At 45.0% G+C, this 18,043-nt stretch overlaps 1 protein-coding gene across 3 annotated transcripts in view; it reads right to left on the bottom strand.

Moving 5' to 3' along the window:
* Positions 1 to 4,361: 4,361 nt before the first annotated feature.
* LOC139262889 (uncharacterized) overlaps positions 4,362 to 18,043 on the bottom strand; it is a 163,896-nt gene continuing 150,214 nt past the window's right edge. For 2 of the 3 annotated variants that reach the window (XM_070878143.1, XM_070878144.1), the window contains exons 17-18: positions 14,796 to 14,902; positions 4,362 to 6,137 (exon numbers count right to left, since the gene is read on the bottom strand). In XM_070878143.1, the coding sequence (XP_070734244.1) occupies positions 6,070 to 6,137; positions 14,796 to 14,902 (175 nt within the window). In that variant the 3' untranslated portion in view covers positions 4,362 to 6,069. The remainder of the gene's footprint in view (positions 6,138 to 14,795; positions 14,903 to 18,043) is intronic. The other variant, XM_070878145.1, reaches the window with a different exon arrangement.

The following is an 18,043-nucleotide window of genomic DNA, read 5'->3' as shown; positions in this document are numbered from 1 at the left end:
TGTCCAATTAACTAAGCTTGCTTGCTTGTTTGCTCAGTCAGTTGGTTCTATGTCATCCATGATGTGGTATGCAGTTGTGAGCGTAGTGGATGAACTGGTAATGTATAGTGTGATTGTTAAACCTTTGTTAATAAACAAACTAGTTCTTAGTAGTAATGTATTGCTATGAATTCTTAAGCAAAGAACCCATGGAGCAAATACATTACAATGCTACGCATCAAAGTCAGGCATTTTAGGTGGACCTCTGCCTAATCTGATGTAATGAAGTTTCTAATAACATGATGAATAAGAGGTACTACTCACAAACTACTATTCTCATGCATGCTGGTTGACAATCCAATCCTGGTTGTACAGGGCTGAAATCACTGCTCTGAGGCATTGACTGTGCCTGTGCCTGATTGACCATGTGCCGCAATGTGAGGTTAGCACATACAATTGAAACATTGCTTGTAGTATGTGACATATTAGTAGTGAGGCATGTTTACTGGGGCAGAATTTGGGGTTTAAAAAAGGTCTGATTGTTGAGGGGAAGGAATGCTGCAGAGGAGAAGGATCGGGGTGGGGAGTGGCAGTGTGTGGTTCTACACAAAGGAATCAAAGTGTAACTCCCAGACGGGAATCTGGCCTAGTAAATGGCTGGCCCATCCGGGAGAGGCAACAGGAAGGCCCAACTGATTTTAACGGCTGGGCCTCATTTACATTCTGTAGGATAGACTCTTGCCCGAACTAGGTGGAAATGATAAGGAGCCTGAACTACATATTTAAACAAGTACCTGACAATTTTGGTCATGCATCAAATTGCAGTCATCTGGAGTGGGGTCGGAGGCCAATGGGTAAGTCTGCTGCTTTGCCTTAACTGCCCTCCAGCCCAGTTTCTGCCAGGTGGGTGGAGGGTTACAATTCTCCCCAAAATGTCTGCTGCCAGGCAGCCTCTAATCAGCTAGGAGCAATGCTGTACAGGTGTCTTTTTACAACATTTGTAATGATGTGACATGCAATGGAATGTCATTACCCTTTAATTTTATTTTAAATATATACATTGAAAGGAAACCAGCAATTTCCCTGGATCCCGTCAGTGATTTAGAATGTACTTGACCCACTTTGTGCACTGTGGATGTCAGCAGCTGTGTAAACACGACATTTGTTCATAACTCCTGAAATCATCTCCAAGGGGATGTTCCAGATTTTTGTTTTAGTTTGATGCAGATAAAATGGAGAATTCCTTCCCGGTGCCAGTAACCAAACTAGAAAGTTACTCGTTTGTCTGCTAAAAGCAGATTTTCATAGGCCTTCAAATGAATTTTTGGATTTTCAGAACTCATTCATGGTGAAATCCTGTTTACTATGATTGTTCTTCAGTATGTCAGAAGATGTCGGGCTGTGTGTGTGTGTGTGTCAGTGATGTGAAACTTGGTTAAACACATTGGGAGAAAGCAGCAAGTTTCGTGGAATGTTTATTCAACTTGAAACGGTTACAATCAGGTTCAGCGATAGAAAGAGTGATTCCAACATTCGAATACAGTTGCTGCCTCTTCAGGTTGTAAATTTGGAATGATGCTATGCATTTCTGAAAGTATTGCGATCTTGAGGCAGTTTAGTTGCAGCTGAACTGGAATGAATGGAGGTCATTTTAACCCCGAGAACAGGCGGGTTTGGATTGGGTGGGAAGTTGAAATGTAAAAAAAATGTCAAATCCGACCCCAACCCGCCACGAACCCGGCAACTTCCAGTTTTAACAGAGGCGCTAGGGAGGGGGGGGGGGCACGGGGTGCGCGGCAAACCTGCTCTCAGGAGGTGGGTCAATTGGTAAACGCTTGTAAGGAGGCTGCATGCCACTATTTTTACAGGCTTTTTATTTTTAACCCATTTCCGGCCTCGGGAAACCCGACAGATAAAAGGAGGTGAGAAGGACCGGATCCATAAGGTTTGTTTATTTACGGCATTGCTTGTGGGTCAGGAGGAGCAGGAGGCTTTCCCTCAGCCCAATAAGCTTACCTGCTTCCAACTCCACGATCGCCGACTTCCCCCAGCCAATCACCCCTCCGCGACCTCCACCACCTCTATGCTCTTCCTCTCTCTCCCCGACCACAATCTTCCCCCTCACAAGCACCATCTGCCCACTGACCACGCTCCCCCTCCCGCGATTCTCACCCCGGGATCATGATCTCGACCTGCCTCTCTACCTGCTGTCTGCTCCTCGGCTGTGACCTTGTACAGCAGGCTTTCCCACCTGACCGGGAACGAGACTATCAATCAGGCTGGCTGTCGGGTGAGAAACTTGCAGAAAAACTGTAAAAGACTTCCTGCAGTTAATATCTGCAGAATATCTCGGAAAGCCACACTTCCGAGTTTCCCGTCCAGAACTCCTCCCTCCCGCCTCTCCTTAAATGTCGGGGCCAATGTTTTTAAAAAACTAAAAAAATTGTGATTGAACAGAAAGCGAGATTAGATGGTATATAACTGGTTTTCTTGATCTGCAACACATGGAATAAGTAATGTAAGATCAGTGTTAAAAATTTCCACAATAAGCCAGTAGTAACCTCATTGGACATAATTATTTTAATACGTGCGAAAAAAACTGGCAAAATGAACTTTTTTCCACTTTCGATGGGTTCACTATATTCAGACTTTCCTGTATTACAATATATTTCCATTTGCCAAACTCTGCATGAATAGCTTGTCTCATATTTTCCTACACCAATGCAAAGCAAAAGTGACATGATGACGAGGTTCCAGTTCTTAGTGAATACTGTGTCTTCAGCGCACGGGAAGAGAATGCTGTCACTCCAGATGACGGTCCTACATTCTGCACTGCAATGGTGGACTCGACAATAAGGAATAGCTATGCATGGAATTGTATTGGTTACAAATATAGCTATTGCCTTGATAAGAGTGACACTGCTGACATTTGCTTAACATTTACCTTTGTATTGATTCAATAGTGATTTTAGTCCCTGACGGTCCAAAGAGGAAGGAATGAGGAAACAATATTGGTTGTCAGTGTAAACAAGTTCATTTGAGCAATTACATAGAAACACAATAACATTTTTTTCTCTGTAGCTTGAGGCCAAATACGTTTTGTGAGGTAAAAGCAGCTTTTTTCTTCATCCGTCAGAGCAAAGTTCCATCGTGTGAGCTGTCGGCACTTTTGTTGAAAGCTGATGTTGATATCGAGTCGATTCCCACTTTAAGAATTAGTTTGCAACAACAACCAGGGAATAATCTATCTGATCACTGGCAGAAGCAATTCTGCTTTTCGCATGTTCTGATGGAAATTATATAGTTACACAGAAATTGCAAGATGAAAATATGATGTGCAGCCCAATGAATCTCTGTTGGTGTTTGTCCTTCACTTTAATCTCCGTGGCAATCCCCCCATTTATCTGATAGAATATTCTCCTTTTATAGCACCTTCAGAAATTCCGCACAGCTTGAATTGATGTCTTTTGTCATTAGTATTTACTCAAAAGACTTTAATACAAAAGCAAAATACTGTGGCTGCTGGAAATCAGAAATAAAAGCAGAAAATGCTGGAAATATTCAGCAGGTCATGCATAAGGCCTTTTTTTTTGCCAGTTTAAAAGTTTTAAAAGGTAGAAAAATTAAATTTCATCACCAAGTTTTATATTGAAAACCCTGCCCATTAAGGTAAGTTTATTTTTAACCCAATTGAAACATATTATTTTTAAATACCCCAAAATATTTTCGAAAACATTTAATTCAATTTCAATTAATTTTAAATATAGAGGTGTTTTTATTATTTACTTATTGTGTTTCTTTGGTTTTGGGGCATATGGAACTCACCATTACTATCAATGAGAATACGCCATGTTCATTGGTAGTCCGTAGTGATACCCACCCTCCTATATGTTTCAGAGATATGGACTATGTACAGCAGGCACCTCAAAGCACTGGAGAAGTACCATCAAAACTGCGTGTGCACGATCCTGCAAATCTATTGGCAGGATAGGCGCCCAACGTCAGTGTTCTTGCTCAGGTCAACATCCCTAGCATCGAAGCACTGACCACGCTCGATCAGCTCCGTTGGATGGGCCACATCGTCCACATGCCTGATACTAGACTCTCAAAACAAGCGCTCTACTCAGAGCTCCGACACAGCAAGCGAGCCCCAGGTGGGCAGAGGAAACATTTCAAGGACACCCTCAAATCCTCCTTGATAAAGTGCAACATCCCCACCGACACCTGGGAATCCCTGGCCCAAGACCGCTCAAAGTGGAGGAAGTGAATCCGGGAGGGTGCTGAGCACCTCGAAGCTCTTCGCCAGGTGCACGTGGAAGTCAAGCACAAACAGCGGAAGGAGCACACGACAACCCAAGCACCCAACCCACCCGTCCCTCCAACCACCATCTGCCCCATCTGTGACAGAGACTGTAGGTCCTGCATTGGACTCATCAGTGACCTGAGAACTCATATTAGTGTGGAAGCAGGTCATCCTCGACTCCGAGGGACTGCCTAAGAGAGAGAGAAGTCCAGGCCCACATGATCCCAGGATCCGCGTATGATCCTGGGATGTGTGGACCTGTGCGTGGGATGCGCATCTAGGCCTCGGAGCGGAACTGTTTGTTCATACGGGACCACCAGCTATTTTCGTAAAAACATTTCGCTCCGAAATATCTGCTCGCGGGACTGCAATTTCTGGCCCGTTATGTCTCTTTCTCTCTCTGCAGATACTGCCTGATTTGCTGAGTATTTCCAGCATTTTCTGTTTTTATTCTGTTTTTATTCAAGAAACTTTAATCTCTCTCATGTCATTTGTCAAGGAAACATGCTCAGTTATAAATCACATTTACTATTGCCTAGTACAAATCTAATGACAAGGAAATTACAATCAGTGGGGGAGGTGTGGTTTCTAAGAGTACTATTTTTGATTACAAGTCATGTTCATTTAAAGTACAAATTCTTGATGATTCCGTAATGCATTTGAGACAGGCAGCCTGATGGCAGTGTATTTTGTTCTTTAAGTGCACTATATCAAGGAGAGGACATGGATTCGTGTTCATAACTTAGCAGCCTGAGCTAGGTCTGTCCAAAGGAGGCTCCATCTCCACAGGTGAGTTAATATGCAGGACTCTTACACACCTCTCACTGACTGCTTACAAAGCAGCCTTGACAGTGACATGGGAACAGGCTATGTAACCATTCTCCTGGATGGGAGAATATGTAAAATGGTTAATTGAGGGAACTGAAGAACCCAAGGTCTAGAAGAATTTTGTACAAAAATACATTCAGCACCTGCTAGTTGGCTGGAATTTCCTGGATTGCAATTTCGCTGAAGTATATGTCCGTTTTATGCTGATTTTCCTAAATTGAATTTATGTCGAAATTGAATAAAAACTCGCAAAAACAAGCAGAATCAGTGTAAACAATCAAGGCCTGAAAAATTGCAGAATAATGCCATCTTCCTTATTTAAGTCCCTCATTGATATTATGAAAATTAAAGTTGGAAGCCATCAAACCATCATTTTTGCACATTAAGCACAGCTTGCTTGAGATTGTGGGAGTTTTTTAATGTAACGAATGCCACAAAAATGCATTTAAAGATAGAAAGTATATTGCCGGTCTCAGTAAGAAAAAATAATTATTTTTCTAAAAATTATTTTTAAAAATCACAATAAAACACCAGAAAGAGTAATTTCAGTTCCTGCTGCTCCTAAAATTTTGCACATAAACTTACGCATGTTCAAAACTTGGAAAAATGCAATAAACTTGTGTTTCCTGGTGTTTTGCCTGAGGGAAGAGCTATATTCGTGAGTGAAGTTAGGTTTTGATGGATGTTACATGGGAGTGATGTAAATGATCAAGTAAGTTTTCATGTGTCAATGGTTTTGGGTTAAACCAACTTAAATCAGTTGCACGCAAATTTCCTTGGGAGAAAAATAGTGGAGCACTTACGCCATAGTTACGCCAAATTTTCCAGGAAATTCCAGGCCAATTAAATCTACCACAGGGGCCTAACTTTATCTACAGAATGTACATTTTTATTGCACTTCCTGACCCATTCAATATAATATAATTTGTTGATTGAATTAGGAGACTCAGTTCTGTTAGTCACAGACATAATTTATCCACATAATTTCCTGGGAAGGTGCCAAACTTCTTGGTTCTTATGGATGTACCTACAAAAATACACATCAGTGCAATTAATATTTTATACAGTACACTTTTCAGTTAAAGATAGATTTCTCATCAGTGCCTCACCCTATTATTCATATAATACAATTGAAAAGTATTTCATGAATATTGCTTGTTGTTTGAATTTGATGACACTGTGATAAATAATTTTCAAGTACCTAAGTTTAAGTGGCCAATCATAATTTCTAAACATTTCACAACAGTACAAAGACTATTCATTCACTTACCTCCCCTCATAACCAACAGTGTGCTATAAAAATGCTGAAAATTAATGACAAGATGATAAATCATTTTTAAGCACTGGGGCACAGTTGGCTATCCATAATTCTCATTTCTCATTCTTTCCACAAGTATAAAAACAGTTCTTGTTTATGCAAGACCTAAAAAAGCTCAATGTAAAAAAATGATTAAATTATAAGTAAACAGTAAGCATTGATATCCCACCACCCTCCACTTCATATTCTTGTAAAAATAATAGCAATTATGGATGCACCCTTACTCTATTGCACTTTAAAATGGTTAATCCTATCTGGCTAAAAAGCTCTATTTTCAATAATACAGGGCATTAATTACACTTTCTAGGATTTTCTCCAGCATTACTCCCAAGTTCTTGCATTTGGATATCTTCACTAGTTTTATTTTACTGACACAATACCTGTTGATAACTATTTGAAAATATCTCATCAGTAAAGCTCTGATAATTATCAACATAGTGCCACATTGGTGACACACGGGCATGGATTCTTTAGCACGTCAAGATCACCTATGGCCCAAGCACCCATGGTCTTACCCCCCTGCGGGCCAAGAACGGAGAGGTACTCAGCAAGGACAGGGAGGCAGTCAGTGCCCGCTGGAAAGAGCATTTTGAAGAACTCCTAAACTGAGACTCTGTCTTCGATGCGAGTTTCCTCGACTCCATTCCGCAGCATGCTACCTGCCACCACCTCAGCACAACCCCAGCCCGGCATAAGGTTGAAAAGGCCATTCGACAACTGAAGAACAAGGCGGCCTCAGCAGCAGATGGAATTCCCACTGAGACACTAAAGCATGGCGGAGAAGCGCTATTGGTGCGAATACAGGAATTCATTTCTCTTATTTGGAAGGAGGACAGCATGTCAGGGTATTTCAGAGACGTCCTAATCGTGACCATCTTCAAGAAAGGTGATAAGTCCGATTGCGGTAATTAGAGAGGAGTTTCCCTGTTGTCTGCCACAGCGAAAGTCATTGCAAGAATCCTCCTCAATCGCCTTCTCCAGTAGCTGAAGAACTCCTCCCAGATTCGCAATGAAGATTCTGCCCATTAAGGTGTACAATGGACATGATTTTCACCGTGTCAAATACAAGAGAAATGCAGGGAACAGCACCAACCACTGTACGTGGCCTTCTTTGACCTCACAAAGGCCTTCGACGCTGTTCTCCTCAAATTTGGCTGCCCTCAAAAGCTTGTCACCATCCTCCGCCTGCTTCACGATGTCATGCAAGCCATGATCCTGACCAGTGGATCCACCACAAACCCAATTCACGTATGGACAGGGGTCAAGCAAGGCTGTGTCATCGCACCAATGCTCATCTCGATCTTCTTTGCTGCAATGCTCCATCTCACCCTCAGTAAGCTCCCTGCTGGGGTGGAGCTAATCTACAGAACAAACTGGAAATTGTTCAACCTCCATCGCCTCCAGTCCAGATCCAAGATCATTCCATCCTCTATCAATGAATTACAGTATACAGACGACGCTCGCATCTGCGCACACTCGGAAGTCGAACTCCAAACTATCGTCAACACCTTCACCAAAGCGTACGAGAGCATGGGCCTTAAACTAAACATCAGTAAGACAAAGATCCTCTACCAACCCCGCCACACAATACTGCCCCCCGATTATCAAAATCCACGATGAGGCCCTGGACAACGTGGACCATTTTCCATACCTTGGGAGCCTACTGTCAACAAGGGCAGACATCAATGATGAAGTCCAATCCCGCCTTCAGTGTACCAGAGCAGCCTTCGATCGCCTGAGGAAGAGAGTGTTTGAAGACCAGGACCGCAAACCCGGCACCAAGCTTAATGGTCTACAGAGCCCTCCTACATGCTTCAGTGACATGCACCATGTACAGTAGACACCTCCAAACACTGGAGAGGTACCACCAACGCTGCCTCCGCAAGATCCTGCAAATCCATTGGCAGGATAGGTACGCCAATGACAGTGTTCTTGCTCTGGCCAACATCCCCAGCATCGAAGCATTGACCATGCTCAATCAGCTTCATTGAACGGGCCATATCGTTCGCAGCCTGATACAAGTCTCCCAAAACAAGTGCTCTACTCGGAGCTCCGACATGTCAAGAGAGCCCCGAGTGAGCAGAGGAAATGTTTCATGGACACTCTCAAAGCCTCCTTGAACAAGTGCAACATCCCAACCGACACCTGGAAATCCCTGGCCCAAGACAGTTCAAAGTGGAGGAGAAGCATCCGAGAAGGCGCTGAACACCTCGAGTCTCTTAGCCGGGAGCATGCGGAAGCCAAGCGCAAACAGCGTAAGGAACGCTCGACAACCCAAGTACCCCACCCACCCGTCCCTTCAACCACCGTCTGCCCCACCTGTGACAGAGACTGTAGGTCCTGCATTGGACTCATCAGTCACCTGAGAACTCATTTTTAGTGTGGAAGCAAGTCATCCTTGGTTCCGAGGGACTGCCTAAGAAGAAGAAGATGGTGACACACAGGTGCCGAAATTGCCCCTTTCCTTTAGGCCTTTTAACACGGAAAGCAGCGGCCTTGTTGTGGAGTGCAATTGCTGCTGACTTTCCGTGTAAAGGCCACCATTATCAAAATTCCGCTCCTGTGGTATCCTAGCGGTGACCCGCCCCGCCCCCACTGCTCTGCTGCTGCCGATTTGTGTTAAGTGCGTCATCACAGTGCGCACCGCCGATCTATCCCCCTTCCCTGACAGCAAAATTCCGGAGTGAAAATCTTCGGCCCGCCCGACGATGCCAAAACCTACTTATTCCTGATGGTCCAGTGAGGCTGAGGCCTTCTGCAATAGCGGTGTGCCTCCTATTAAAGGGGAGGACCTACTGCAGCTGTTGGCATGTTTTTCTTTTTATCAGCCGACTACGATGTCAGCCCGTCAATTACGCCCCTGGGTTTGGCCGGGCCACTAACAGGCAGCCTGGCCCCCCCCTCTTGGGTGCCAGGTTGCTGGCTCGGCCGAAACTCTTCCTGGTGTCCCAGTGAACCGAAGTTTAAAGATCACGTAGGCTCTCCCGTTTAAGTGAAGGGGAGAGCCGTGGTGATGTGGCACCATGATGATGTCATCGCGGCGGTGACTCCGCACTGCCCCCAACTTATGCCCCTCAGGTGTGGCCACTACCGCATAACACCTCAACCACCGCAGCGGTAAAAACACTCAAAAATGGTTGCATTCGCCCCGTTCCGGGCACAGGGCAATTTTGGCCCCCCAATGTTCTATCAGGTAAATCTGAGTGGAGCAGGCCCAAAGTCTGCACTCCTCAGGGCAACCCAATTGCAGGAAGGTGTTAGGCCCCTCATTAACATATGTAAAGGGACTAACATCTGATTTAAGTGGATGCCAGGGACACCTGAAAAATCACACAACCTATATGGCGGCGGACTTATTTCAGGCGACTTTGGGGCACTGGACATAGGAATTTTGAATGGCCCATGCAGCCTGTTAAAGAGGCTGCGCAGACCAAAAAAGAAATAAAGGGAACTTTGGTCTTGAGCCGCAACACCGGTTTAGCCTGCGTTTAGCGCAAGACGCCAAAGTGGTAAAGGAGTTGAAGCGCGTGCTAGGCTGGAGGATCGTTAAGGATTGACAATTAAATTTCCTGCTAGTGCACACTGAAGAGGCTGGACAGCATTTTGGTAGCTGACACTTCAACTAACAGCCTTTCCTCACAATGACCAGCTGAACAGGAGTAAACAAGTCATTCCTAATGATTTCAAACCCTACTTAAAGGCATGCTCATCTTTCACTGTTCTCTTGCTGCTGGAGGTCTAAAGGTGACTTTTGAGACACATTGGGAGACCTTCTGGGACAGTTTGTCAAGACTTCACCAAGACTCTATCAACATTTATTCTGGAAATTTCTGAGCATTTTACCTTAAGAGAATGAGTGCTGTGCTACTCTACCTTATTGGAGACCTTATAGGAGTCACCAGGAGAAAGGGAGTGCTTGGTTATCGGCAGCTTGAAAGGGGTTTTCCTTGGTCTGGAGGAGGAATGGGAGGAGGCGATGAGGACAGGCAGAGCTGCACCAGCTGCTGCAGGAAAGAGGGACGGGAGGGCGAGATGGCTCCTCCTCTTCTGTGGGGACAGAACATCCCTCCTCCTTTGGCCCTCCTCCACCAGGACCTTCAGTGCCACGGCCAAGAAACTATACACTCTCTCCCTCAATCCCTGAGCCATCCTGAAACGTGCCATTGTGATTCAACCAGCGCATTCCACATCTTCAGCGGAAGTGGGTGCATGGAGGCTACATATAACGCTCCACGAAAATTGCTTCTAATCAGCGCTTGTGTGCAAAACCTGCAGGTGTCTGTTTCAGCGCCTCCAGGCAAGTTCAAATCATGGTAATAAGCAATTAGCCCCAAAACTGCGTGTTAAAACCAAACTTTGAAACAGACGTGTCTTATTAGCACTGCACCCACTTAAATGCGTGTCTTCATCCTTCCACCAAAATAACCCCCTTGGTGTATAAATATCATACAAATCATGACAGTATGATAAAAATCTGAACAGAAACAAAATAGGCAGAATATATACCTCTTACATGGTGATGTAACAGGGCATCACCCACTACAGAAGTGGCATTTGTGGAGTCATGAGGTCCTTCAACTTAATGTAACAGTTGTATTTCATTCCCATTTCATTGTTGCAATATTATGTGTGATACATTTTCAATCTTGCAGATATGCAGGGAACTCACAGGAAAATGTCGATCCCTTTTAAATGCTGGCCTTGCCAATGAAACCCACAACCCATGAAAGAATAAAAGGTCAGGATAGCTTTGAGGAAGAGTTCAATAGAGTGCATAAGGGATGGGTTCCTTGAGCAGTATGTAACAGAACAAACCAGGGGGAAGAATATCTTAGATCTGGTTCTATGTAATGAGACAGGACTAATACACAATCTCCTAGTAAAGGATCCCCTTGGAATGCATGATCATAGCATGATTGAATTTCAAATTCAGATGGAGGACGAGAAAGTTGGATCTCAAACCAGCGAACTAAGCTTAAATAAAGAAGACTACAAAGGTATGAGGGCAGAGGTGGCGATAGTGGACTGGGAAAATACATTAAAGTGTAAGATGGTTGATGAACAGTGGCATACATTTAAGGAGCTATTTCATAATTCTCAACAAAAATATATTCCAGTGAGGAGGAAAGGCTGTAAAATCAAAGATAGCCATCCGTGGCTAACTAAATAAAGGATGGTATCCAATTAAAAACAAGGCCATACAAAGTGGCCAAAACTAGTGGGAGGACAGAAGACTGGGAAGCTATTAAAAGCTGAAAAGAATGACTAAAAAAATGATTAAGAAAAGGAAGATAGACTATGAAAGTAAACTAGCACGAAATATAAAAACAGATAGCAAGAGTTTCTACAGGTATATAAAAAGGAAAACAGTGGCTAAAGTAAATGTTAGTCGCTTGGAGGACGAGACCGGGGAATTAGTGATGGGGAACATGGAGATGGCAGAAACTCTGAACAAATATTTTGTAAAAGTCTTTACAGTAGAGGACACTAAAAATATCTCAACAGTGGATAGTCACGGGACTATAGGGAGAGAGGAACTTAACACAATCACAATCACTAAAGAGGTGGTACTCAGTAAGATAATGGGACGAAAGGCGGATAAATCCCCTGGACCTGATCACTTGCATCCTAGGGTCTTAAGAGAAGTAGCGGCAGGAATTGTGGATGCATTGGTTGTAATTTACCAAAATTCCCTGGATTCTGGGGAGGTCCCAGCAGATTGGAAAACTGCAAATGTAACGCCCCTATTTAAAAAAGGAGGCAGACAAAAAGCAGGAAACTATAGACCAGTTAGCCTAACATCGGTGGTTGGGAAAATGGAGTCCATTATTAAAGAAGCAGTAGCAGGACATTTGGAAAAGCATAATTCAGTCAGGCAGAGTCAGCATGGATTTAGGAAGGGGAAGTCATGTTTGACAAATTTGCTCGAATTCTTTGAGGATGTAACGAACAGGGTGGATAAAGGGGAACCAGTGGATGTGGTGTATTTGGACTTCCAGAAGGCATTTGACAAAGTGCCACATAAAAGGTTACTGCACAAGATAAAAGTTTATGGGATTGGAAGTAATATATTAGCATGGTTGGAGGATTGGCTAACTAACAGAAAACAGAGAGTTGGGATAAATGGTTCATTCTCGGGTTGGCAATCAGTTCCTAGTGGGGTGCGCAGGGTTCAGTGCTGGGACCACAACTATTTACAATCTATATTAACGACTTGGAAGAAGGGACTGAGTGTAACGTAGCCAAGTTTGCAGATGATACAAAGATGGGAGGAAAAGCAATGTGTGAGGAGGACACAAAAAACCTACAAAAGGACATAGACAGGGTAAGTGAGTGGGTAAAAATTTGGCAGATGGATTATAATGTTTGAAAGTGTGAGGTGTTGCAATTTGGCAGAAAAAAAATCGAAGAGCAAATTATTGTTTAAATGGAAAAAAATTGCAATGGGATCTGGGGGTCCTGGTGCATGAAACACAAAAGGTTAGTATGCAGCTACAGCAAGTGATTAGGAAGGCCAATGGAATCTTGGCTTTTATTGCAAAGGGGATGGAGTATAAAAGCAGGGAAGCCTTGCTAGTGAAACAGGGTATTGGTGAGGCCAAACCTGGAATACTGCTTACAGTTTTGGTTTCCATATTTAAGAAAGGATATATTTGCTTTGGAGGCAGTTCAGAGAAGGTTCATTAGGTTGATTCCGGAGATGAGGGGGTTGACTTATGAGGAAAGGTTGAGTAGGTTGGGCCGCTACTTATTGGAATTCAGAAGAATGAGAGGTGATATTATTGGAACGTATAAGATTATGAGGGGGCTTGACAAGGTGGATGCAGAGAGGATGTTTCCACTGATAGGGGAGACTAGAACTAGGGGGGCATCATCTTAGAATAAGGGGTCGCCCATTTAAAACTGAGATGAGGAATCATTTCTTCTCTCAGAGGTTTGTAAATCTATGAAATTCGCTGCCTCAGAGAGCTGTGGAAGCTGGGACATTGAATAAATTTAAGACAGAGAGGACAGTTTCTTAACCGATAAGGGAATAAGGGGTTATGGGGAGCGGGCAGGGAAGTAGACCTGAGTCTATGATTGGATCAGCCATGATCGTATTAAATGGCGGAGCAAACTCGAGGGGTCGTATTGCTTACTCCTGCTCCTATTTCTTATGTTCTTATGTAAAACAATGGGAATATAATGAGAGATATAGAATGATAGAAATTTACAGCACAGAAGGAGGCCATTTCGGCCCATCATGTTCGCGCCGGCCAACAAAGAGCTATCCAACCTAATCCCACTTTCCAGCTCTTGGTCCGTAGCCCTGTAGGTTACGGCACTTCAAGTGCACATCCAAGCACTTTTGAAATGTAGTGAGTGTTTCTGCCTCTACCATCCTTTCAGCCAGTGAGTTTCCCTAAAACCCTCTGGGTGAAAATATTTCCCCTTAAATTCCCTCTAAACCGTCTACCAATTACTTTAAATCTATGCCCATTGGTTGTTGACTCCTCTGCTAAGGGAAATAGGTTCTTCCTATCCACTCTATCTCGGCCCCTCATAATTTAATACACATCAATAAGGTCTCCCTCAGCCTCCTCTGTTTCAAAGAAAACAACCCCAGCCTATCCAATCTTTCCTCATAACTAAAATTCTCCAGTACAGACAACATCCTTGTAAATCTTCTCTCTACCCTCTCTCGTGCAGTCACATCTTTCCTGTAATGTGGTGACCAGAACTACATGCAGTACTCTAGCTGTGGCCTCACTAGTGTTTTATACAGTTCAAGCATAACCTCGCTGCTCTTATAGTCTATGCCTCGGCTAATAAAGGCAAGTATTCTGTATGCCTTCTTATCCACCATATCTACCTGGCCTGCTACCTTGAGGGATCTGCGGACATGCACTCCAAGGTCCCTTCATTCCTCTACACTTCTCAGTGCCCTCCCAAATGTATTACCTCACACTTCTCCAGATTGAATTCCATTTGCCACTGTTCTGTCCACCTGAACAGTTCATTGATATCTTCCTGCAGTCTACAGCTTTCTCCTTCATTATCAACCACATGGCCAATTTTAGTATAATCTGCAAATTTCTTAATCATATCCCCTACATTCAAGTCTAAATCATTGATAAATACCAGAAAAAGCGAGAGACCTAAGACTGAGCCCTGCAAAACCCCACTGGAAACAGCCTTCCTACAGAATAGCATAGTTGAATGAAGAGTTCCCTTGGATAAGGCTTCCATGAACCATCAGCTGCATCATGTGATTCAGACTGCACTTGTGTTGTACTGTGTAACTCATACTGTAATGAGATAGAACTTGTGGGGTTTATTTTAATAGTACACCGAAGAAGAGGCTGCATTTAATACACTGCAACATACCCAAGTACCAACCGTCACCACATTTTTTAATAACATTAACGAGGTCTCCTTGTCTGAGCTCCAGTTCATCATCCTTCTTGGGAGTAAAGGAATATAAAGCCAAATATCTGTAATAAAACATGAGCTTCATCATTTGTTCTTGTCACGTTTGTAACCTTCACATAACTGTAACCTCATGTAACAACACTGTACACTGTATACACCTGAGAACTGCACACCTTGACCACAGAGGGTGAACTTGTGGGAGACACTCCTCACCTGGTCATCCAGGTATATAAAGGGAGGTCCCACACAGGGTCATCACTTCTTGGTTTTGTGAATAAAGGTACAGGTCACAGAGTGACCTTGTCTCCAGTATGTGCCTCGTGTTGATTTGCTGTAGTGTGTAAGGACACAACATTTGACGACGAGAAATGGGAATCAATGACTCAAGAGAATGGCCACCGGTAGCACGGAGGAACAGTACTGTGTTGGTGAGGACTAGGACGATTTCATTGAGAGGCTCCAGCAGAGTTTTATCATGAAGGACTGGCTGGGAGCGGCAGCGGCTGACAAGCGGAGGGCGCATCTACTGACCAGATGTGGACCTAAGACCTGCTCGCATCCGAGAAGCCGGCGGACAAGACCTTCGATGAGCTCAACAAACTGATCGGTGAGCACCTCAAACCGGCGAGCAGTATACACATGGCCCGACACCGATTCTATACACACCGACGTCGGGCAGGGCAGAGCATACCAGACTTCGTTGTGGACCTTCAGCGCTTGGCCAGCCTCTGTAAGTTCACAGACGCGTGCAGGGGGGAGATGTTACGAGATTTCTTCATTGAGGGCATTGGTCATGCTGGGATTTTTAGGAAGCTAATTGAGACCAAGGACTTGACCTTGGAAATAGCGACGTTGATGGCTCAGACCTTCATGGCGGGGGGAGGAGGAAACCAAGATCATATACGCATGCAACTCTGCTCCCAACATGGCGATGGAGCAGGGAGTTAACATGGTAAACACGACTTAGATCCCTGTAGGCAGGCAAGGGCAATTCGACACCAACCAGGCAGTAACAGACTCTAGGGTGAGTCCACAACAGAGACAATGGCAGATTGAACGGCCATTTACACCATCACAAGGGACAATACGTCCCGGGATGGGACCATTGACATCCACTAACAGAGTGCTCAAGAGTAATCAAAGAGACAATCAGAGAGGAATGCCTGGTAACAGCTCTGTTGTTCACAACACTCTCAGCTCATGCTGGAGATGCGGGGGCAAACATGCTGTGAAGACCTGCCGATTCCAACAATTCATCTGCAGAAATTGTAACTTGAGTGGACATTTAGCCAGGATGTGCAGGAGGCCTACAGCGCGGCTGGTTTACGAAGTGGATGAACCACAATAGGGGTCTGCAAGGCAGGGGTATGCCTGGGACACAGCAATGGACGCTGAAGTTCAGCGGGTTCAGGTGGCAATCATCCACAGCTCATACACAAGAACGCCACCTATAATGATGAGAGTACTGTTAAACAGCATCCTGGTATGCATGGAGCTGGACACTGGAGCCAGCCAGTCACTTATGAGTGTCCAACAATTCGAGAAACTGTGGCCACTCAGAGCTAGCAGACCCAAACTTGAAAGCATTGACATGCAATTACGGACGTACACCAAAGAGATCATCCCAGTGCTCGGCAGTGCAATGTTCGTGGTCACACATAATGGGTCCCAGAACTGGCTGCCACTCTGGATTGTCCCAGGAAATGGTCCCACGCTCTTGGGGAGGAGCTGGCTAGCTGAGATGAACTGGAAATGGGAGGATGTGCACGCCATTTCATCTGTGGAGTGAAGTTCATGCTCACAGGTTCTACAAAAGTTCGAGTCATTATTTCAACCTGGCGTCGTGACTTTCAAAGTGGTGATATGCATCACCCCAGAAGCCACACCAGTGCACCACAAAACCAGAGCTGTGCTGTATGTGATGCAGGAGAAAATTGAGAGTGAGTTGGACAGGTTGCTAAGAGAGGGCATAATTTCGCCCGTTGAATTCAGCGACTGGGCAAGCCCCATCGTCCCTGTTCTAAAAACGGATGGCTCGGTCAGGATCTGTGGCGACTACAAGGCCACCATCAACCGAGTGTCCCTTCAGGACTAATACCCGCTTCCAAGAGCGGAGGATATTTTTGCCACGCTGGTAGGTGGCAAGCTGTTCACAAAGTTGGACCTCACTTCGACCTACATGACCCAGGAACTGGCCGAAGAATCCAAGCTACTGACCACCATCACCACGCACAAGAGGCTGTTTGTCTATAACAGGTGTCCGTTTGGCATTCGTTCAGCAGCTGCTATCTTTCAGAGGAACATGGAAAGCTTGCTCAAATCCATTCCCGGAACGATCGTATTTCAGGACGACATCCTTATCACGGGTCGAGACACCGAGGAACACCTCCACAACCTGGAGGAGGTGCTACGCCGACTGGACTGGGTAGGCCTGCGACTAAAGAAGTCCAAGTGTGTGTTTTTGGCCCCAGAGGTCGAGTTTTTGGGCAGGAGGGTTGCTGCAGACGGGATCCGGCCTACCGAATCCAAAACGGAGGCGATCCGTCGCACGCCCAGGCCCAGCAACACATTGGAGTTGCGTTCATCTCTGGGACTATTGAACTATTTCGGGAACTTTCTGCTGGACTTAAGTACATTGTTGGAGCCACTGCACGTGCTCCTGTGTAAGGGTTGCGATTGGTTTTGGGGGGACTGTCAGGAACGGGCTTTCAATTGGGTGCGGAACCTGCTTTGCTCTAATAAGTTACTGATCCTGTACGACCCCTGTAAGAAATTGATTTTGACATATGGTGTTGGGTGCGTGTTGCAACAGAGTAATGATGAGGGCCAACTCCAACCTGTGGCTTATGCCTCCAGGTCATTTTTCCAAGCAGATAGGGGATATGGGATCGTTGAAAAGGAGGCACTCGCATGTGTCTACGGGTTGAAAAAGATGCACCAGTACCTTTTTGGCAGAAGTTCGAGTTAGAAACGGACTGCAAGCCGTTAACATCCCTGTTGTCCGACAGCAAAGCTGTCAACGCCAATGCGTCAGCTCGCATACAGCGATGGGCTCTCACGCTGGCTGCGTATGACTACATCATACAGCACCGGCCAGGCACCGAAAATTGCACTGACGCGCTCAGCAGGCTTCCACTGGCCACCACTGAGGGGGCAGCGGAGCAAAGCGCGGAGATGGTCATGGCTGTCGATGCCTTTGACAG

This window comes from Pristiophorus japonicus, chromosome 4, assembly GCF_044704955.1.
Source record: "Pristiophorus japonicus isolate sPriJap1 chromosome 4, sPriJap1.hap1, whole genome shotgun sequence".
Taxonomy (NCBI): Eukaryota; Metazoa; Chordata; class Chondrichthyes; family Pristiophoridae; genus Pristiophorus; species Pristiophorus japonicus.
Note: the sequence above shows the minus strand (reverse complement) of the source record. Positions and strands in the feature narration are given on the sequence as shown.